This window comes from Melozone crissalis, unplaced genomic scaffold (genome assembly GCF_028551555.1).
Source record: "Melozone crissalis strain CALT ecotype California unplaced genomic scaffold, PUWL_Pcris_2 ptg000007l_1, whole genome shotgun sequence".
NCBI classification, from domain to species: domain Eukaryota; kingdom Metazoa; phylum Chordata; class Aves; order Passeriformes; family Passerellidae; genus Melozone; species Melozone crissalis.
The window spans coordinates 452,124-475,268 of NW_026535785.1; the positions used below are offsets into that span (position 1 = coordinate 452,124).

Consider the following 23,145-nt stretch of genomic DNA (forward strand, 5'->3'; position numbering starts at 1 on the left):
AAAATGGTGAGGAATCTTCTAAACACAGTTTTGCCAAGGAAAAGACAACAACCAATAAAGAGGGTGTGAGAGCAGGTCACAGAGAGCCAGGAGGACCCCACCTTTGTCAGGCTGACTCCTCAAAGCAGAGCTCAGCTCTGCTCACTCACAGCTACTGAGCACAACAGGCTCCTGCTCACACCAGAGCACCTGAGAGATGCAGAGAAACCCTGAACGAGCACAGAGACAAACCAGGACTCCTGTGCCACTCTGCTCTCCTTTTCCCCGTTTAAGACATTTATGCTCCTTCTACAGCTTGTTGGTATTTTACCTTGATTTGATGTCACAGCTCACCTTCCTATGAAAGGAACCAGGTCAACAATTCCTCGGTTAATCAAAACGATATTATTTTAACTTAACTTTTCATTTCCTATGTCGCAACTTATTTGCTGAGAAGCAAGCGCTCCTAAAGACGCTCTCTCCTGAACTCACCATGCAGGAAGAACCCAAAAGCAGACTCTTCTGAATTATTAATGCTCTGCTCAGTTCTGGACTAAAGTGTAAGGATGGGAAAGATCTGCCTCACTTCTCACAAAGCTCATAGCATGTGTATCTGAGCCAAAAGGGCCAACTTGGTGTCAAGTGTTAATAAAACACAGGCAGGGCCTCCCTCTGCAACCCTCGGTGCGAGACTTGCAACCATCAAGTGCACAGCTCACAAACTGCTCTCCAGGCAGCTCATGGACATCCAAGGCCCTGTCATTTACTTGAGGAGCTTCAGTTAAAACACCCACATCTTACTACAACTGCCCTGTGCTTCAGCAGTGAGGGGCTCTGAGCTTCAAAAGCCTCCAATCCCATCTGTCACCGGCAGCAGAGGAACACCACCCCTTCCACCCCTCTCAAACCTGCTCACCTTGTCTTCTCAAGGCAACACAGCGCGGAACAAACCAACCCCGAACAAACACACCTGCCTTTGGGAGTGTCAGCAGGTGACTGCACCTTCTCTCAAGGCTATCCACCAAACTGCTCCCACCCCCCACCCAACCCAGGAGAAGTTCTCAGGAAACACTGTACTTAGGATGCTTTCCACAACGAGGAAGAGCATTCAGCACCACGGCATCCGTAACCCGTGTCTGCTGATCCATTAACTCCCTAGAAAAACTCTTGGAGAAAATGTACTAGAAATGCCACAAGATGAGGAAATACTGCTCTGGGTGAACACAGATGAGAAATCTGCACTGTGTGGCCTCCATGCTTGACCACCACACAAAGGGAGCTCATGGGCTGCCTTTGCTGGGTCTCTCACATGAACGTGGTGGAAACCCCTTCAGCCTCACCTAGAGATGGAGCCATCGTTGCCATGGGGTTGGTGGGATCAAGCTGGAAGCCCCCCATCATGAACTGCGCATCTGAGGAAGCGCTGTCCATCTTCAGGTTGGGCAGGTTCATGTTCTGTGCCAGGTAGTACTGGTAGAGCTCGGCCTCGGCGGGGGACGGCAGGCTGCCGAGGCCCAGGTGCCGGTTATGCTGGATCTGGGACATGTTCTGCTGAAGCAGCATCATATTGTGCATGTGCTTCTCACTGGTCATGTGGATGCGAAGGTTTCTAGCTACGTTGGTCTCGTAGTCGCACACCTCGCACCGCCACGTGGGTTTGGTTTTTGGTTTGGTGGGGGAGGGAGCCCCACAGGTGCTACCGATGTTGGCGGCGGCGGCGGCCGCGGCAGCAGCTGCAGCCGCCGCCGCCCCCGCCGTGTGGCTGAACACTTGCTCTCCCCCTCCGTTCTGCAGGTTCTGCATGTTGTTGAGATGCTTGTCAGACTGCATATGAATACTGAGGTTGCCTTTGGTAGTTGTGGAGTAGTTACAGACCTCGCAGCGGAAGGGCTTGTAACCACAGGTGTAGCTCTCGCCCCGCGCCAGCCGCGGGTGCGGCTGCCCGCTCTTGCAGTAGACGCAGGAGCCGCCCGGCTCGGGATGTTTCTCCTTCATGTGCGCCTCAAGCGTCTGCTGGTACTTGTAGTGCCAATTGCACTTGGGACACTTGAGTGTCTTACACGAGTTGCGAGAATGCATCATGGTCATGTGGCCACCCAGCGACCGCGAGGAGCCCAGGACCGTGTCGCACTTTGGGCACTCCACGCCGCTCCCCGAGGGGCACTCCCCACCCCCGAGTTCACAGAGGGGGCCGGCGTGCTGGTGATGGGAGATGTAGCTCCCGTCCTCGCCCTCCGCGCTCTCATTTGGTTCTGGTGCTGTGGCATTGTCTTTATTGGCACTTTCATCGATGAAGTCCAGCCTCCTGCTGCCCTCGGCCACACTGGCTCCGCCGCCCTCATTGTTAAAGCTTAAGTGATTCCTCCTGTTTGCACCATCAAAGACAAAGGAAGAAGCAGAATTAGAACTAGCAGAAGCTGTGCCCCGTGACAAGGTCTGGAGCACGTTAGGCATTAAGGGAGAGTTAGAAATGCTTTGGTTTGAGAGAGCAAGGTCCTTTTTGCTGCTGCCACTGCCTGCCACAGCCCCAACATCCTCCTGGGGCCGGTCCTCCAGTTCATCCTCCAACTCGTTTGGAAATAGTCCTTTGCAACCCTCATCGTCCTCATCTTCTTCCTCTTCCTCCTCTTCCTCTTCCTCCTCCTCCTCTTCCACATCCTCCTCCTCCTCCTCTTCCACCTCCTCGGCCGGCTCCACCTTTTCCGAGAGGCTGTCCTGGTCGTCCCCCTCTTGTTTCTCCCCCCCTGCCACCCCAGGGTCCTTCCCCTCTGAGGATTTGGTGGGACTGGAAGCCAGCGGGCCCAGGGGGACTGAGGTAATGGGAGTCTTCAGAGCCGAGCTGGTCAGCCCACCCAGGTTGAGGAGTGCACTGGGGGCCAGGACACCCGCTGCCGGCGGCGGCTCGGCCCCACCGGCCGCCCCGGCCTGGAGGGCCTGCTCACCTTCCATGCAAATGCCACTGAATTTACCATAAAAACTGTGTCCAGGGCCTATGAGGTTAGCTGCGGAAACGAGAGGGTGCTGAAAGGTTTTGTTTTTTGGTTCCAGAAAGCTGACAAGGGGTTCCTTGTCTTTGCCTATCCCTTGGATGATAGCGGAGATGTTCTTATTGCTAAGAATTTTCCGCTCCTCCTCACTCAGAGTCATTCGGTGGTCGTGCACGGCATGGGTCACGAACGAGCGGACATACCCAAAGGAGAGCTTGCACAAGAAACACATCAGGATGGGCTTCCTCTTCCCATAGAGCACAAAGCCATCGAATTTGGACAGGTCCACATTGTTGGGAACATCTTTGGATACGCAGGAGCTTTTGGCAGAACCGTCGCTGTTCAGGTAATCCTTGTTGCTTTTGTGTCGCACATCGAAGACGCGGAAGCTGTGCAGGACGGGGCTGATGCCCGCCAGGGCTGAGGTATTCGGGAAGGTCTGGTCTGAGCCCTCAAACCACTTCCCGAAGGATGAGGCTATGTGGAAAGTGTTGATGATCTGCGGGTAGACGGGAGCGGCAGCAGAGGGATCTCCCTGCTTGGGCAGAGAGTTCGGGAGCAGCGAGGGGAGAGTCCCGCTGCCGCCGGCGGCCCCGCTCTGCACCAGCTGGCTGAGGCTCTCCACGATGTAGGCCGAGCCGTCGGGCTGGTAGACGATCTCGCCGGCCAGGTTCTCCACGTCGCTCTCCTCCTCGCCGTCCTCGCTGGTGTCGCTGGCGCTGTCGGGGCGCGGCGCCGGGGCCGGGCGGGCGCCGGCACAGCGGTGCTCCATGTAGCTCTGCAGGCCGGCGAAGGAGGCCGCGCACTGCCCGCAGCTCACCTCCTTGGCCGCGGGCTCGGCGCCGGGGCCCGCCGCGCTGCTCTCGGCGCCGCGCTCGGGGAACGGCACCCTCAGGCCGTCCAGGGGGCCGCAGCTCTCCGCCGCGGGGGGCTCCACGCTGCCGGCCGGCTCGGGGAGGTGCGCGCTGCTGAGATCAGTCCATTGCTGGTGCTGAGGAATGCCGCACCCATTGTCCTTCCCGGGGATGACGGGCGAGTCACAGCCTTCCATGGCAGGGCCGGCACGGAGCGCTCATTGCACCCGCTACGGCTCCGACCTGCGGATGGGACAGAGGAGAGAGGCAGGTGAGTCTGGCTGCTCCCAAAGGACCCCACCACCGCCATCACAAGGGCTGCTGAGCCCGCTGCTCAGCACCAGAGTGGGGACAGGCAGCCCAGCCTTGGGCACTGCTGGCAAGGAGCAGTGGAAACACGCTGACAGCAGCAACGCCAGAGGAAAACTGAAGGGGCCTGGAAGGCGGCAATAAACCTGCTTAACGCCTCTCCTAAAGGGAGCCAGCAGGAAGACTGTAGGAGCTCCACTGTGACCCCCAAGGCCTTGGGTCTTCAGAAAACAAAACATCATGGGAAAGCTTGTGACAGGAACAAGAGATGACAACAGAACAGTTCTGTGGCTGTACAGCTCTGGTATTCCCTGGCTCCCCCTAAGGCAGATGCTGTTTTTCTGGGTGTCACCCTTCTGCTAACGGCTTGGGAAACGCGGACCCATTGCTAGCACACATGCACCTCAACGGGAGACCTGTGAGCCGGAACAACTCACAGCGATTTTGGAGTTACAGAGCTCAGTGAGCACAGGACACGTAACTGCTGTGGTCTGGACAGAGCTTAAACAGAGAGATGTCAGGAGAGAAACCAAACAGGAAATTCCAGACCTGACAAGGGAGCATCCTGGGGACTGCAGAGCGGTCAGGCCGCCGTGCTCCAGGAGCCTCCCAGAGCTCCTGCAGGGCACAGCCTCTGGGCACACGTTGCTTCCTCTCACCCTGCAGACAAACGGCGCGAGCAGGTCCTGCAGGAGGAGGACACCCTTCCCACCACCTCCATCCCACCCAGTCAGCGTGACTGGAGCATTCCCGGGCTACTGAGCACGGCCAGCACCCAGGGACCCCTGTCATCGTGACCCTTTCTGCTGCACCTGGCCAACAACTCCAGTACTGCAATCCTAATGGAGCCCTCTTCAGCTCACACAAAGTGTGAAGAACTGGAAACCTGCCAGAGGTTTGGCCACCTGCAAAGCCAGTGATGTGCCACAGCAGCCCTACCTGAATTAGTTCAAGCAAAAGAAAACAGAGTGACAATCAGCTTTCTTTTTTCTGGTTTCACTATCTCCCAGTTTATTTTCCTTTGCTACACAAAGCCATCCACATTTCCCCTGATTCCTCTAACGTGTCAGTACTTTCTCTCTACATTTGACTTCCAGTGAAGCTCCAAGAAAAAGCATTTACAACTACCACTGATGGCAAAGTCATGCTCTCAAAGCCCATGTACAAGGATGCCTGCAGAAGGACACGCGGGTGGCATTGGGTGGAGATCACAATGTGATCACACACAACATTACTCCACAGCACCTCCAGTCTCACCTTCCCTGGATTCTCTGCCATACACAGCTGTCTCTAGAGTTGCACTGGGAATAATCAGGGATTTGCTCTGCAGCAACAGTAATCTGGTGCACTGAGCAGAACAAGAAGGAAAAGCAGTATCCTGCTGCCAAAAGGCTCTGGGTTTAGTCAGCCAGTTTGTTCTCCTAGCCTAAAATATGCTCCAGCCATGTAACAGCTCCTACTGCACCACTCCCTCCCTAGATCACTGATCCCAGGTCGTTCTGTGTTGAGGCTGCACATTCACCTTCCCACAACACGCCTACCCTCTCCCTTTTCACTGCTACTTCTGCACTGGCAACTGCAATACAAATTAAACCAAAACAGATTTATTCAGGGGAAATGAGGAAAAAGAAACTCTATAAGCCTTGTACCCTTGCCAAGTGAAGTTTTAGGAGTATCTATGCAAACTTCAAGGCACAACGTGGAGTGAGCACACCCTCCCAATTCTTTCAGACCTGGATCGCTGTGTGGGCCAGCACAGCCCGCTGCTGGGACGCACAGCCAGGTGAGGCACAGCCAGGTGAGGCACAGCCAGGCCTGGGGCCACAGCAGTTCTGCCACCAGGAGCTCCTGACTGGCAGGAGGTGCCTGACTGACAGCCGGGCCAGAAGGGTTAGCAGGGCTGGAGGGGCGGGAGGGTTAACAGCCTGATTGGAAAATCAATGTAATAAATGCTTGGTAAGTTACAGGAACATGCGGGAAGAGGAGGCTGCGATTGATAAAGGACTGCAGCTTTGATGCTGCACTGGGGACTTGTTTATTGACAGGAAAGCCAATCTCTCTGCCGGCCCGGCCCGGCCAGGCAGGCCCGCACGCTCCAATTAATTGGAGGGCTTTTCTGCCTTGGCTTGCTTTAACAGCTCTCCCCCACTCACTCCAAGTTAACCAGCTCAAGATGTGCTATGCCAAAGGAATCTTCTCTCTTCTCCCTTTCCTCAACACAGAGGAGCCCTTACAGGGCATGTGGAAAAACCCAGAACCAAAATGGCCAGCCCCAGCCCTGGACACAGGCTGAGCCCCTGCACAAGACCAAGCTCTTCTGATGGTTCCGTTATCATCAGAGCTGCTCATAAAGCATTAAAATATTTGTTTCTATTCATGCAGAAGGTGCAGGAATCATCTGTTCAAAATGAAAACAGCAATTTCCTTACTATAGCAAACCAGGTTCTAAGCAGGAGCTCGATGCAGTTATTAGTCCACTACTGGACCCCGTGTCTTCCACCACCCCAGAGTGCCCCTAGGCCACCTGTGTGGGGACAGACACAGTGTGAGAGCTCAGATGGACCGACAGTGGTGAGCTCCACACCTCCCATTCGCTCCCCCTGTCGCCCTCTCTGCTCTGTTTATCAGCCAGTCAATAAGAAAAGGTAGTTCTTACTTAAGGAGGCAGAAGTCAACTCGTCAGGTCGATCAGCACTCTGTCTGTAAACATGGTTTCCCGTAAAATCAATGAACTCCAGTTACAGGGAGAACAGCCTGAGTGCCAGAGACTCTGTGCTCTCACATTGCCCCAGTGGCAAAGAAGGGCTCTCCTGCTCCCTTCTGCAGCCTCCCATCCCAGCACTGCCATGCCCACCCTGTCCCTGGCCCCTGTCCCCCACAGCACCGCCTCTCAGTCCCTTGGAGCACCCGTGGCACTAGGTGGCCCAGAGCGGAGCTTGTGTGGCAGCTGCAGGTGACAGCACAACGCTGTGTGCCCCCACCAGGCCTGGCAGCTGGCAGCCACGCCACGCACAACACGCGTGCAGTGACTCCCTGTGCCACCCCGCCAGCTCCTCCGAGGGACACACACCCCGCTTCCAGCAGGGCTCCCACCAGGGAGGGCTGGTCCCAAAGCGACACCCCGGGCTCCTGGCGGGCGGGGGCTCCCGGCACCCCCAGCCCGCGGCACCAGGCTGCTGCCTCCCTGGGGACACGGCAGGCAGGGAGGAGGGGGCTCCCGCTGCTGCCCCGGCTTCCCGAGAATTAAATATCAACAGCCGTGCTGTGTAATTTTAAATTGTTAATTAGCACAGGGTTAATTAGGCGGCCCTTTCACAAGAGGCTGTTTGGCAGTAAACCAAGACTAGAAGCAATGAGGAAGGAGGAAAACAAAAGGAGAAAGCGACAGTGAGAAACTGTTCCCTCAGCTAATGACCCACATGGCACCGTGGAAAACAGGGCGCCGAGGACAGGGAGAAGGCACAGGCAGATGCATTACAGCCACAGCCACGGCCTGGCTGGCAGTCCTGCAGGCTGCCCTCCCCTGCCCAGCTGCAGGGAGGCACTCCGGCCCTCAGTCAGCTCCAGGGCGCCCGTGCCTCAGGAAAGCCAAAAGGACACAGGTGGGGGAGCACAAGGACAGCACAGGACTAAGGGTGCACTCAGCCTGGCCCTCTGCAGCGTCCTCACTGGCATTGGTGATGCCGTCCAGGCTGGCCAAGAAGCTCCTGTCCCAGCAATGGCACTTGGTGGCCCTTGGGGTGGACGCAGCACGGGTGAGCAGCCAACTCAAGTTCACGGTCACAGAAACACAGAACAGCTTGGGCAGTCCCTGGGAACAGGAACGCTCAAAGCTCCCCAGAGCAGGAGCCCAGGCAGGGTGTGAGGAGCCGCCGGGACCCTCTCAAGTGCCCACACAAGGAATCTGCAGCAGCAAAGCCTCTGTGCTGCCTCCTGGCACCTGGCGCGCCGCACAGCACTCGGGTAACACTTAGGAAATTGCAAATGGGAAGACATGATAAAAATAATTGCCTAGGATCAAGAATTCAAAAATTAAGGAAGAACAAAATGTATGTTGCCAAAGCAACTTTAATTTTGTTCCTTTATGCATATGAATTATGATACTGCCTGCAATTAGGTGAGCACACGCTGCCTTGCTTGGCAAGCAGGACGGTCACAGAAGAGGGTAAAACAAGGTGGCAGGAGCATGTTGTCACTTTATGTGATTTCTACAGCAGCTGCTATCACACAAATATGTTCCTAGAATAGAAAGATCTTTTCAAATTTCCTCAGCAACGCTGGCTGGAGATTCGAGTGGCAATACCCAGTTCCGTAAAATGCTTCTACCTTTTAAGTTAAACAGAAGACAGGGATCCCAGCTCTCTCACATTCATTAAGGTGCCAGAAAGCAGCAAGATACCTGCCAGCCTAAGGGAAGTGCTGAAAACTCTGCAACAAGGCTTGAGATTTTACGATAAAATGGTACTTATGTGCCAAAACCTGAGCAGAACAGGGAACACGGATGCACAGTGTGAAGAATGATTTCTAGCTGGGGTTTTCCCACCAGCATTTTACAACATAGTGCCTTGGGATTTCTCTCATGCAATTCCTAAAACAAAAAAACCAACCTGAAAATACTGATATTTATTTGCCAAGTTCAACATTTTAATGAAGCAATTACAAACTAATTTTTCCTTTTCACATAGCAAGTCATATTTTGCTCCTCCCCAGGTGAGACCAAGCTCTGTTTTAGCACACACCCTGATCACAGTGGAGTTGTTTCACTGGCAAACACGGTCTGATGAGAAAGATACCAGTCTTGCCAAATCCTGAACACCCTACATCTCTCTTCCTCTTTTGCAGTGAGGCTCCACCAACCAAAAGCCCTAGCTCAGTTCTGAGTTCCTCCAGCATTCTGCTCTGCACCAGACTGTTTCCACCTGGACACACAGCCACATCCAACACCTCTGCAGTGGGAGCAGAATGAACAAGCCACCCTGCCTGCTGATGGAAGAAACATCCAAACAACATTGACCCACGAGTTCCAAAGAGTTGGGGCTGCAAGTCCTCACAAACGGGGTGGTTATCCCAACAAAGCCAAGAATTCATAGAATTGAAGAATCATTTGGGTTGGAAAAGACTCTTAAGATCATCATCTAACCATTAACCCAGCACTGCCAAGGCCACCACTAACCCATGTCCCCAAATACCACACTACAGGCCTTTAAATCCCTCCCTGGGATGGTGACTACACTACTGCCCTAGCAGCTTGTGCTAGAGCCTGAGCACCTTCTCAGTGAGAGCATTTTGCCTCTGTGGCAGTCCCTGTGAACACTGCGAGCCTTCCCCTCGGAGCGACTCCAGCCATGGACCCTGAAGGGCCCCAGGTCCCAGAAGGGGATGATGAGGGCAGAGCCAGGGGGCACCTCAAAGACAGGACAGTGCTGCTCCAGCAGGGAGCCGGCCGTGTGCAGGGGCGGCTCCAGCCGAGAGTGCCGGCGCTGCGCACGGCCAGGGTGCGCGGTGACACCGGCGAGGTGACACGGCATGGGGTGACACGGGCTCCATCCACGGCACAGGGTGACACCGCCAGGTGACACGGGCGGGGTGACACGGCGCGGGGTGACACCACCAGGTGACATGGGCTCCATCCTTGGCGTGGGGTGACACAGGCTCCATCCACAGCACGAGGTGACATGGATGAGGAGACGCGGGCTCCATCCATGGCATGGGGTGACACAAGCTCCATCCACGGCACGAGGTGACACAAGCTCCATCCACGGCAACGGCACGAGGTGACACGGCTCCATGCACGGCTCCATACACGGCTCCATGCACGGCACAGCCGGCCCCTCAGATCCTCCCGGCATCATTAGCATAAACAGCTTTTCAACCAGCAGGAAGCAAGGGGAACGCTGAACAAAACAGGGCTGGAAGCTGCAGGGCTCAAGCACTCGGCATGAAAGTGACAGAAAGGGGCTCCTTGAAAAGGTGAACCTTGCACATTATCCACGTTTTCCCTCTGCCCTTCACACCAGCTAAAGCTGAGCCAATGGGAGTAACACGAGTCAGGCAGCTTTTCAGAAGGCACTTTGTTATGAACTATTATTCCAAGTTTACTGATCCCTTTGAGCCAGCTACTGCACTACACACAAAAATACTTATCTAATCTTCAGCCCACTGCCATTGAGAGTGGAGTGATCCCATGGAGGGCCAGAAGGCTTTCTGTGAGCAGCTGGGGACAAGAGCGCTTATTCCTTCAGGAGATTCTTAGCACTAAGAATATTTTGCAGCAGAGGTAAACTGGCTTCAGTCACATTTCTCTCTGCACAGCAAACTGAAGCACTTGCTTAGCTCATACATGACAGGGCATTCACACGCTCCCAGGGCACAGAGCTTGTTCTCCGGTTCTGCAGGATCCTCTCGAGTAGGACACCACAGAAGTCCCAGGTTTTGTTTCAAAACGTCACACATCTCACGATTCTGCCGTCGTGCAACTCACCCCTTTGCTCCAAACCCCCAATCTTTCTTGTTAAATGGTGTTCTCAGCCTATGCTGCTGCATAAATAACTACATTTGCATCTGGTTTGCATTTTCAGTGCACTGTTGTTGATCCAACTCCAAAACTAATCAAAGAGCTGCTGAGGACAAATTGCTTTGCTCTGTCACAGAGACCCCAGAGTCGCTCAGGTTGTCCCAAGCCCCAGAGCCCCGGTAAGCGAGCTGTGCTCATGCCCCCATTGTGCCGTGCTGCAGCTTATCCCGTGTGCCCAGTGCCCGTGGCTCGCGCCAGTCCCAGCTGCCGCAGCTGCGAGTGGGCCCCGTGTCCCTCACAGACCCTGCGCTGGGCAAGCGCTGCCCGCACCGAGCCCCAGGCGTGCCTGTGAACACAGCAGCCCTGAAGGGCTCGGTCTGCAGCCCTGCCACGTGGCTCTGGGAGCAGACACAGCCCAAGGGCCGCTGCTGTGCTGCCAGGCTGTGCTCACAGGGCTCACCAGCACGCCCTGCCAGGCTGTGCTCACAGGGATCACCAGCACGCCCTGCCAGGCTGTGCTGACAGCGAGCACAGGGATCACCAGCACGCCCTGCCAGGCTGTGCTCACAGGGCTCACCAGCACGCCCTGCCAGGCTGTGCTCACAGGGATCACCAGCACGCCCTGCCAGGCTGTGCTCACAGGGATCACCAGCACGCCCTGCCAGGCTGTGCTCACAGCGAGCACAGGGACTCACCAGCACGCCCTGCCAGGCTGTGCTCACAGCGAGCACAGGGCTCACCAGCACGCCCTGCCAGGCTGTGCTCACAGGGCTCACCAGCACGCCCTGCCAGGCTGTGCTCACAGGGCTCACCAGCACGCCCTGCCAGGCTGTGCTCACAGGACTCACCAGCACGCCCTGCCAGGCTGTGCTCACAGCGAGCACAGGGCTCACCAGCACGCCCTGCCAGGCTGTGCTCACAGCGAGCACAGGGATCACCAGCACGCCCTGCCAGGCTGTGCTCACAGCGAGCACAGGGCTCACCAGCACGCCCTGCCAGGCTGTGCTCACAGGGATCACCAGCACGCCCTGCCAGGCTGTGCTCACAGCGAGCACAGGGCTCACCAGCACGCCCTGCCAGGCTGTGCTCACAGGGATCACCAGCACGCCCTGCCAGGCTGTGCTCACAGCGAGCACAGGGCTCACCAGCACGCCCTGCCAGGCTGTGCTCACAGGGATCACCAGCACGCCCTGCCAGGCCGTGCTCACAGCGAGCACAGGGATCACCAGCACGCCCTGCCAGGCTGTGCTCACAGCGAGCACAGGGCTCACCAGCACGCCCTGCCAGGCTGTGCTCACAGGGATCACCAGCACGCCCTGCCAGGCTGTGCTCACAGCGAGCACAGGGCTCACCAGCACGCCCTGCCAGGCTGTGCTCACAGCGAGCACAGGGCTCACCAGCACGCCCTGCCAGGCTGTGCTCACAGGGATCACCAGCACGCCCTGCCAGGCTGTGCTCACAGCAAGCACAGGGATCACCAGCACGCCCTGCCAGGCTGTGCTCACAGCGAGCACAGGGATCACCAGCACGCCCTGCCAGGCTGTGCTGACAGCAAGCACAGGGATCACCAGCACGCCCTGCCAGGCTGTGCTCACAGCGAGCACAGGGCTCACCAGCACGCCCTGCCAGGCTGTGCTCACAGGGATCACCAGCACGCCCTGCCAGGCTGTGCTCACAGCGAGCACAGGGATCACCAGCACGCCCTGCCAGGCCGTGCTCACAGGGATCACCAGCACGCCCTGCCAGGCTGTGCTCACAGCGAGCACAGGGCTCACCAGCACGCCCTGCCAGGCTGTGCTCACAGCGAGCACAGGGATCACCAGCACGCCCTGCCAGGCTGTGCTCACAGGGATCACCAGCATGCCCTGCCAGGCTGTGCTCACAGCGAGCACAGGGCTCACCAGCACGCCCTGCCAGGCTGTGCTCACAGCGAGCACAGGGCTCACCAGCACGCCCTGCCAGGCCGTGCTCACAGCGAGCACAGGGATCACCAGCACGCCCTGCCAGGCTGTGCTCACAGCGAGCACAGGGCTCACCAGCACGCCCTGCCAGGCTGTGCTCACAGGGATCACCAGCACGCCCTGCCAGGCTGTGCTCACAGGGATCACCAGCACGCCCTGCCAGGCTGTGCTCACAGCGAGCACAGGGATCACCAGCACGCCCTGCCAGGCTGTGCTCACAGCGAGCACAGGGATCACCAGCACGCCCTGCCAGGCTGTGCTCACAGCGAGCACAGGGATCACCAGCACGCCCTGCCAGGCTGTGCTCACAGCAAGCACAGGGCTCACCAGCACGCCCTGCCAGGCCGTGCTCACAGCGAGCACAGGGATCACCAGCACGCCCTGCCAGGCTGTGCTCACAGGGCTCACCAGCACGCCCTGCCAGGCTGTGCTCACAGGGCTCACCAGCACGCCCTGCCAGGCTGTGCTCACAGGGATCACCAGCACGCCCTGCCAGGCTGTGCTCACAGCAAGCACAGGGCTCACCAGCACGCCCTGCCAGGCTGTGCTCACAGGGCTCACCAGCACGCCCTGCCAGGCTGTGCTCACAGGGATCACCAGCACGCCCTGCCAGGCTGTGCTCACAGCGAGCACAGGGCTCACCAGCACGCCCTGCCAGGCTGTGCTCACAGCGAGCACAGGGATCACCAGCACGCCCTGCCAGGCTGTGCTCACAGCGAGCACAGGGATCACCAGCACGCCCTGCCAGGCTGTGCTCACAGGGCTCACCAGCACGCCCTGCCAGGCTGTGCTCACAGGGATCACCAGCACGCCCTGCCAGGGCTCCTGCCTCCTGCAGGCTCACCCAAACAACATGTGCGCTCCAGACTGGTGTCAAGGGCCAAGCCAAGGCTAAGAGGCAGACTCATAAGTCATGCACATCTCCTCTGCCAGGGCTCGGATCCAGTCCTTGTTAGGAAGCAGACTCACTGCGACACTGGGCTCGGTTGCTCTTTCCCACCCTTTGGGAAAGCCGATGCTTTGGAGCGGGAGAGCAGGCTTAGAGGCATGAGGTCATTCTGTAACCATTCCACTGGCTGCTCACACAAACACCACGGCTCATACGTCAGCTCTGAACCACACGCTGGCCTTGCACAGTCCCATCACAAAGGTCACCAGGATGTCTGCTCACACCAGCCATTCATGTTTCAGTACAAACACCACTTACAGCCATATTGCTGGAAGATAATCCAAAAAACCCCTAAAACAGGTAAAGAAACTTGCTGGTATAGCTGGGAAACCACCACATTTAGACCAACCTTTAGGCCAACTTTTAGCAGATCCAAGTGGTTCCATACTCCTGTTAACAGCATTCACATTTGTTCCTTCCAAAACTACACCCTGCTCCAGACTTCATACACAGCCTAAGCATGTTCCTTATCTGGCCAAAATAAATTCTCCTGATTGCAGCAACCATCAGGAGTCAACACCTCTGGACCACTTGACTGCTCAAAGTCTCAAGTTCATGCTCTCCACGTGCACAGCATGCAGTCTCTCCATCAGCTGCTGCTACATCCCTGGTGCACCTCAGAGCCATCACCTCCGAAACACTGAACCACCTCAGCTGGGGAGAGCTGACACAGACCCAGGTAAATGGGGACGCCAAAGATGTGCCCGATGCATCTGCAGGCATGCCAAGGCCAGCGAGCACGACACAGCAGCACGCCGCGAGGCACGCAGGGGATGAGGGAGGATGTTGTTAAGCACACATCTCCAGACCTCCAGGACTGAAAGTGTTACTCAGCTGCCTGGCCTCTTGCTAATTGTGGGTTTTATTTTTATTTCCTATTACCCTCTTGCACGCCTGATGAGATTATCTTACCGGAACTGACACAGCTGGAGGCTGCAGCCATACATGGAGCCTCTCAGGAGGCAATGCAATTTTATTTTCATTGATCAGGAATCAGCAGGGCAGTAAATGATGGGAAATTCCATTAGGAGAAATACTGGGCCACAAGACCCAACCACCCAGGTACAACCAAATCCCAGAAAGTCCCATCGTTCCTCAAAGCCCCGTTGGGATGCGGACAGCAAATCATCGTTCCTCCTCCCAAAATGGAGCCAGCGACTAACCTGATATTGCTAATTGCCGCCTGCGCTGCCAGGAGCGGAGGCAATGCTGGCAGAGCACCCCCGAGGGCTCGCTTAGCCGACAGAGCGCCTTGGGCAGAGCCAGCAGCCCTGCTGCCCGCTCAGCCCAGCGGCTGCCGCAGGGCCAGGCTGTGTCCCAGCAGGTGCCCGTGCCAGCGGCTCTGCTCTCGGCCAGGCAGGTGTGAGTGGTGCCGGTGCCAGGCCCCAGCCAGTGCCAGCAGAGCCGGGCCACGCCAGGGGATGCCCAGCTCCCACTGGGAGCCCGAGGCGCAGGAAAGCACGACAGTGTCACTGCAGAGAACAGCCCTCCTCGTCCAAGGGCCGCTGTCTCGGGGCACACAGCACTCTGGCGTCTCTGGGACCCCCATGTGACAGAGCACCACACCCCACACAACTCTCTTACAAGCCCAAACTCCTCTGAGCCCAAAGTGGGAACCAGGTCAAGCCTTCTATTTTAACCCCCCCCCCCCCACAGGATCTGCACTCAATCCTTCGCTCCTGGATCAAATCCCACCATCAGGCCCCGATGCAAAGCCTGCCCCACGCTGCGGTCCCTTGCTGCACACACCTGGTGGCAGGTGAGCCCAGGCCCCGCAGGATGGCCGAGCCACCGAGAGCGCAGGGGTTAACGGGAGCTGAGCGTGGCACGGCTCTAAGGGTGATCAATACCAGCCAGATACTAAAGCAGCATAAGCCACATTATTGACCGTCAAGCAGATGATAAAACTGTTTATTATGATAATTGTGGGGTGCCTACAAGGTGCTCCTAGGGCTGTCTTGAGCTTTTTACCAAAATAAGAATTGCCAAAGCATCACCTGTCTGCAGCCCCCCGCCCCAGTGAGACCCTTCACACGCCACTGCGCCCACACGCTGACCCCAGGGCACCTCCACAGCCCAGCTACCATCACCAGACACAGTCCCTGAACTGTTTATCTTACACACACCCATAGCAGGGTGCTCCTACAGTCCCTGTACACCTTCTGGAGCATCCATTCCAGAGAAAACAGAGCTCAAACACCAAAACCTGTAACTTCAGCTCTGGATGCTGCTCCTGATCAGCTGAAAATTAATCTTCATTTCCCACTCTAAAGCACTTCCTTCAGTATTTCAATTACTTTTACCTCTACTCTGGACTTGGTACAGTTTCCTACATCCTTTTAACAAGATTTAACGGAATTTATCCGTTCAGGACCGAAATTCTTGTGCAATGCATTAGGAATCCTTTTTGAGGAGACTGAACCGTGGTGAATACACTCGGTGTGGAAGATCCCGCAGGTGCACGCGCATGCAGGCATTACCTCAGGACAGGTGACACACTGCAGCCTGTCCCCTGCCACCGTGTGTCTGCAGGGCCAGCAGCCGAGCTGCCGGCACACAGCACGGCAGCCTTTGGATTCTGAAGTCGTTTCAAATATCAAAATAGTTTCTCTTGGATTAAACTCAGTAACACGGATGCCCCAGCCTCCAGAAGTGATGCCAAAGTGCCTGGTGGGATATGCTCTGGCAAAAGCATCTACTGCTCCTCCACCCGCGGGAACAGCGGCTCCAACACACTGGGCCCCACTGCCACCACGGCCAAGTGACAGCTGAAAATGACTTTAACAAGGGCTGAAGCTCCAGGGTTCTGTCAGCAGCTCCATGGGCAGTAATTAAGGAGCATGGGTCCCATTACCTCCCAGCACAGACAAGGCTCTGACAGCTCCATCTCCGTGTTAACCCCAAGGACCATTTGCTATGGGCTGCAGGCAACACCCGGTGCCACCTCCGCTGCCTTGCCTGGCTGCTCCTGGGCAGCTGAATGGCCTTCTCTGACTAATCACTGGTGACATCTGCAAAATCAACTTTACACCAGCAGCCTTACTGCGTGTGGACTGGCCTCAACCTGGACAAGAGCACAGGCAGTGCCTCTGGTCAATGCTGTGGCCCTTCCTCCTGCCCCTAATGCCTTCCCTCGTCAGGACCAGAATAACACACCCTGTTGTCTCCCCCTCATCCCCTGCTCCTTGGTGCCTCCCACCCCTCTAAAAGATGCCACTTCTCCCACAAGCACAGTCGGCCAAAGACTCTCGAGCCAAGTTTTTCAGGGTGAACGACAGAACCTTATGCCTCCATAAGTGTTTCACCCTTCAATGCTGAACCAATCCCTTCCTTCTCAGCTGCTCTTTCCCCTGCACATCTGTACTGCAGGACATGGCGAGGATGGTGCCACAGCTCTCCAGCTTACTTGCAGAGCAATGAGACGGGCAATGCTGGAATTGACAGCACAACTGCACCCAGCAGCCCAAGGAGCCAGCACACCATGGCACACAGCCGCTGCCTTACAGGCTGGAGATTTGGACATGAGCCTCTACACTTTGTCCACTCTGACCCAAACATGGGCGATGGGCTGCAGAGCCCTATGACATTTATCCCAGAGGTCTTGGAGAGCTGGGGCTGTTCTTCCACATGCTCATCAGTATATCAGTTATAAACAAGATTAAAACAATCCCTTCTTACTAAAATCTAGACAAGGGAGAAGATCTCCCTCCCTGTCACCCTTCTAATGAGCCATCTTCCATCAGGGTTGCCCCCTCCTGTACGAGAACAACACTCTAGAAAACAATTGAGTGTCTTAGACAATTCTGTTCTGCTCCTCCATGCCAGTGCTGCCCGTCTCCTGCCCTGTGCAGCGGGAGGGAGCAGTGCTCTGGGCCGGGAGCAGGGCTGGGTGCAGCTCTGTGCCCATCCCGAGCCATCCCCGGCTGGCACTGCAGCAGGGCCTGCCTGGCATCTGGGCCCTTCCACAGCCCCTGGACCTGCAGCTCTGAACACACAACTCGCTCTCCTCCTGCAGAGAAGGCAGGGACAGCAGACTGGGGCCCCAGCAGCACTTACTTTTCTTGAAAACATCTGTTTTCATTATCACTATTACTTTTAATTAGCACTTTACAGCAGCCCTGAGCCCTCCCAGCTGGAGGAGAGCTCTGCTCCTAAATGAACAATTAGAAAGTGCACTAAGGGAATTTTTTTCTCATCTTCAGAACCCAGTTTTTCAGCAGAGCTCAAAGACAAGCCATCTGGTTAAAGGAGCTCCCTTGAAGAGGTCTCCTCAGGCACGGCTCAAAGCCTGCAGGTCACCTGGGGATCCCTACGGCGTGAACGGCCACTGAACTCAGGAACCTGAAACACTGAACTGATTACTGGTGTCAGGGTCTTAACACCTGTACGCTTAGTGCTCACTGCACGGCCTCCTCTTCCTCACCCAGCCACAGTAATTGCCCTGCAGAAAATCAAAGGCTTTAATGCCCATCTCACTCGTGCAAGGCCCTTGCCCAAGAGTTCAGGCCAAACTGAAAGACAGAGCCCTATTAAATGCATAAGGAAATAGGTCCCTATGAAGCATAATTACTAGAAACATGGACTCCTGATCAAGGGCTCCTCTGAAACCCAGCAACGAAAAACATCCGCACGAAAGCCCCCAGAGACAGCCTCAGCCATTGCAAAGAAAGCAGAAGGACAGAGGGGTGAAGTGTCAGGATCAAAGGGCTGTCCCAGGGCCACCACTGCCATCTCAGCAGCCCTGCCAGTACAGCACCCACAGACTCCAGCCTTTAATTAGGAACGAGCCACGACGCTCCAAAACCCTTCAGTCAACGCTGATGAAAACCTCATCTCTTGTACCCCTGGCTGTTCCCTCAGTGCTGCCGCTGCTCCCGACACCAGGAGACTCTGCTGCCCTTGGGGAGCCCCCAGCCCCAGCACCCCTCTGCCCCAGCAGGGCAAACACAGAAAGGTGACCAAGGAGCCTCCCCCTCAGCATCCCCAAATCCTCCCATCCCACAGACTCCCACTGCAGCCACGCAGCATCGCTGCGTTTCCCACCCCCCAAGTCTGGACTTGGAATATGAGCCTTGTGTTCAATGAGCGTAACAGAACAATTCTAGAAACCCTAAAGTTGGATGAATGGCATGGCTTACAGTAACACCATATTATAAATTCCACTCCAATTTGGAATCCTTTAAGTCACCCAGGCTCCCCTACACCCCATCACATTTTCCTTCCTCCTCACCAGCACTGAGTTAAATTCCATGGGAGTGAATTTCATATAAATGTCAAATAAAGGTTACTTAATTATTTACCCTCTGATTACACCTCCTGCCATGGGAAGTTTACTTAAGCTACTCAGGTGGGACATGGCTTGCAGTGTGCAGCCTGTGGTGATGGACAGGAACAGCAGCAGAGGATCCCGTGGCTGGCCCTGGAGCCCAGAGAGCCCGGCCACCAGCCCCGTGCCCTGGGCACACCCACAGTGCTGTCCTGGGCACACACACAGTGCTGCCAGGGCCACCAGCCCCGTGCCCTGGGCACACCCACAGTGCTGTCCTGGGCACACACACAGTGCTGTCCTGGGCACACACACAGTGCTGCCAGGGCCACCAGCCCCGTGCCCTGGGCACACACACAGTGCTGCCAGTGCCACCAGCCCCGTGCCCTGGGCACACACACAGTGCTGCCAGGGCCACCAGCCCCGTGCCCTGGGCACACACACAGTGCTGCCAGCGCCACCAGCCCCGTGCCCTGGGCACACACACAGTGCTGTCCTGGGCACACACACAGTGCTGCCAGGGCCACCAGCCCCGTGCCCTGGGCACACACACAGTGCTGTCCTGGGCACACACACAGTGCTGCCAGGGCCACCAGCCCCGTGCCCTGGGCACACCCACAGTGCTGTCCTGGGCACACACACAGTGCTGCCAGTGCCACCAGCCCCGTGCCCTGGGCACACCCACAGTGCTGTCCTGGGCACACACACAGTGCTGCCAGTGCCACCAGCCCCGTGCCCTGGGCACACCCACAGTGCTGTCCTGGGCACACACACAGTGCTGCCAGGGCCACCAGCCCCGTGCCCTGGGCACACCCACAGTGCTGTCCTGGGCACACACACAGTGCTGCCAGCGCCACCAGCCCCGTGCCCTGGGCACACCCACAGTGCTGTCCTGGGCACACACACAGTGCTGCCAGCGCCACCAGCCCCGTGCCCTGGGCACACCCACAGTGCTGTCCTGGGCACACACACAGTGCTGTCCTGGGCACACACACAGTGCTGCCAGGGCCACCAGCCCCGTGCCCTGGGCACACCCACAGTGCTGTCCTGGGCACACACACAGTGCTGCCAGCGCCACCAGCCCCGTGCCCTGGGCACACCCACAGTGCTGTCCTGGGCACACACACAGTGCTGCCAGCGCCACCAGCCCCGTGCCCTGGGCACACCCACAGTGCTGTCCTGGGCACACACACAGTGCTGCCAGTGCCACCAGCCCCGTGCCCTGGGCACACCCACAGTGCTGTCCTGGGCACACACACAGTGCTGTCCTGGGCACACACACAGTGCTGCCAGGGCCACCAGCCCCGTGCCCTGGGTACACCCACAGTGCTGTCCTGGGCACACACACAGTGCTGTCCTGGGCACACACACAGTGCTGCCAGGGCCACCAGCCCCGTGCCCTGGGCACACACACAGCGCTGTCCTGGGCACACACACAGTGCTGCCAGGGCCACCAGCCCCGTGCCCTGGGCACACCCACAGTGCTGTCCTGGGCACACCCACAGTGCTGTCCTGGGCACACGCAGAGCCTCCCGGGGCCAGCCCTGCCCTGCCACCCGCACCCTGGGCACCCACACCTGCCAGCAGCATCTCCTGTGCCCAGCACCTGCGAGGCAGCAAGGACTGGGAGCTCTGCTCAGCTCTCCAGCAGCCGTCTCCGCACGAGGGGAAGCAAATGCCTCCAGTGCCCAATGGGCCCAGATACTGATCAGACCGCAACACAACACAGGGGGAAAACGACACAAAACAATTAATTCTTGGCTCCTTGCTTTAGCTCTGGGCGAGGGAAGGTGCACAACAGAGCGAGAGGAGACTGGAACAGACAGAGGCTGGGATGTGCTCCAAGAGCCCCAGGGGCAGCAGCGCTGGCTCCCAAGCCCACAAACACAGGGCTGCTCTCCAACAGGTGAGGGCTCCGGCAGCCTCCTGGGCACAGGCAATGGGGAAAGCCTCTACAGCAAGACTGAGTCACACTGTGCCATGCCAAACCCCTTAGAGACAGAACAGGGCTGAGCCATATCTGATAAATCCACCTTCTGTGACCAGGTCTGCATGGAGGTAGGAAAGGATTCAACAACTGATTCCCCAGCTCAACCGATGTGCACCCTGGAGTCGGCAATGGCAGGCCAAGAAGAGAACAACACGAGAAACTGCCACTTCTACAGCACAGCCATCTGAAAAGGAGGCTTGAAATCCAGCCTTCATTCCCAAAGGCAGCTTTCTGCCTCCATCCAAGTTCCCAACAGCCAAGGTGAGCGACACTCTTGCCTCAGTCACACTCGGCTGCTGGCCGTGCCTGTGTGCTCCAGGGACAGCACGATGTGACTGCGTACGTACGGTGACCAGCACTCCTGACAGTGGCACAAGTCACACAGGTCACCTGTACCAAATGGGCAAAAATAAAAATCTCTCAGTCACAAAATAGTCTGGAACAACGTGAAGCTTTTCCAAGACCTGCAACTTCATTACTGCAGGCCCATGAAGATGCATTTACTCTCTAACAGTTTCCTCAGGAAAACTGAGGACTCACTGGTCCAATTTAACCATGTCCTGCCCATGCTGAGAGCAGAATTAATGCTGTATCAGAGTGTGCAGGCTTCGCTTTATTTTAAAAAAATTTAAAAGGGGCAATATACAGGGCAACAGGAACAGAGGTTTAAGAGAAAATTCAATATGGTAAATACCAAGTGACTTAAAAAGAAATAGAACAGAAATAAAATGGGAAAGTTGTTCCTTATTTTTCTTTCAAATTCAAACCTCCAAATGCAAAGTGATTTTTCTTTCAAAAGCAAAACCCCAGTTGGGAAAAACTTAATTATGAAGGCCTTCTTCAGAGGTTTGTGGCATAGGACACATGAAAAGACGAGGGAAAAGAGAGTTTGAGCTGCAGAAAGACACAGCTCTGCATGGTGACAACCCACCTGCAGCCTGTGCCCATGCAGGGCTGTGGGGCTGACACTGCACCCCACCATCCACAACAGTGCATGTCTGAGGCTCCTCCTGTCCCCTGCTCCCCTGTGCCCCGCAGAAAGAATGAACTCATTCACACACCAAGTGTCTGACAGAACAACTCCTTCCCCCATCCCTGCCCCGGGCAGCAGCACCCGTGCAGCATGCGCTGACACGGCTCTAATTACCTGGTGAAGGAGGATCAGGAGAGATCCCCAGGCCTACAGCAATCATTACTCATCCAGCCCAGCCTCTGGAGCATCAAAAGCTGAGTGACTGACTCTCCAGCAGCTGATCCAAGAGCATCAGTCTGGAAAGGAGGCTGAGAAGTAGCCCTGAATGCCCTGTTTATCAATAAAAGTAGTAAGCACATGAATTTCAAGTCATAGGTTTTACAGGCATGTCCCAGAGCTTTCTGAGCTTCGGGATCCTCCTCGAGGTCCTTCCCCTCATCCAGAGCTGAATTCAGGCCCTTCCTTCTCAGTGACACAGTGAGCCAAACTGGACAGGAGGAGTTGGAGCCCAGCCAGCTGTCATGTGAGCTCCAGGCTCCATGGGGACATAAAATCAGCCATCAGACCTTGAAAACCTGCCCAGCCCATAACAGTGTTTGGTGGACCACACAGCCATAAATGATGCCAGATCCGATCCCTTTTCTGGGCTCCCTCAAATCTGCCTCTCTGAATGCATCCACACACCATCTCCTCAGAGCTCAGCCTGATCTGCTCCTTGCCCCCAGCTCTTCAAGGGATGTGATAAGCTGAAGACATTTTATAAAATAATATTTCCCTGACTCTGTTGCCTAACCCATTTCCTGATGTGAACCACCCACTGACAGAGATGATCCTATGAATGACTCTCCGTCCTACTTAAAATATCTCTCGGTGCCATGGTAAATGCCAGCATTAAAGATACAGCTGTGAACAAGCCACTCAATTAAAATAATAAAATGATTTTTTAAAAATTTGAAATTTTAACACATCACCACCAGCGGGAACAAGATGGAGGAGAAAACTAACCCTCCGTGGCTACGTTTTCCCCAAGGGACACAGGTGTGGGAAACACACGAGCTTGTGCCTTGCACAGAGATGGGCACTGTCTGTGAGACGCACGGACACCTGACGGGGAGCACCAGCCGCTCCCTCAGGGACAGCAGGGCTGCAGGAGGGTGCATGGCTGGGCAGAGGGGGAAGCCAGGAGCCCCAGGCGCGGAGCTCTGCAGCCAGGGCACGCTGCCCGGGCAGTGCCCACTGGGACACAGCTCCCACGGCCCAGCTCCAAACCAGCTCCCTCTTCTGAAGGGGAGGATGAGCTCTGCAGCAGCCACTGTCTGGCACGAGAACCGCGAGGCCGAAGGCCACGGCAGGCACTCCGACC

At 56.6% G+C, this 23,145-nt stretch overlaps 1 protein-coding gene across 1 annotated transcript in view; it reads right to left on the reverse strand.

The window, feature by feature from the left end:
• The window catches only part of ZFHX3 (zinc finger homeobox 3), a 130,064-nt gene that overhangs the window by 81,186 nt on the left and 25,733 nt on the right, over window positions 1-23,145 (reverse strand). Inside the window, exon 2 of the mRNA XM_054296153.1 lies at window positions 1,320-4,063. Within this exon, the coding sequence (XP_054152128.1) occupies window positions 1,320-4,017 (2,698 nt within the window). The 5' untranslated portion in view covers window positions 4,018-4,063. The remainder of the gene's footprint in view (window positions 1-1,319; window positions 4,064-23,145) is intronic.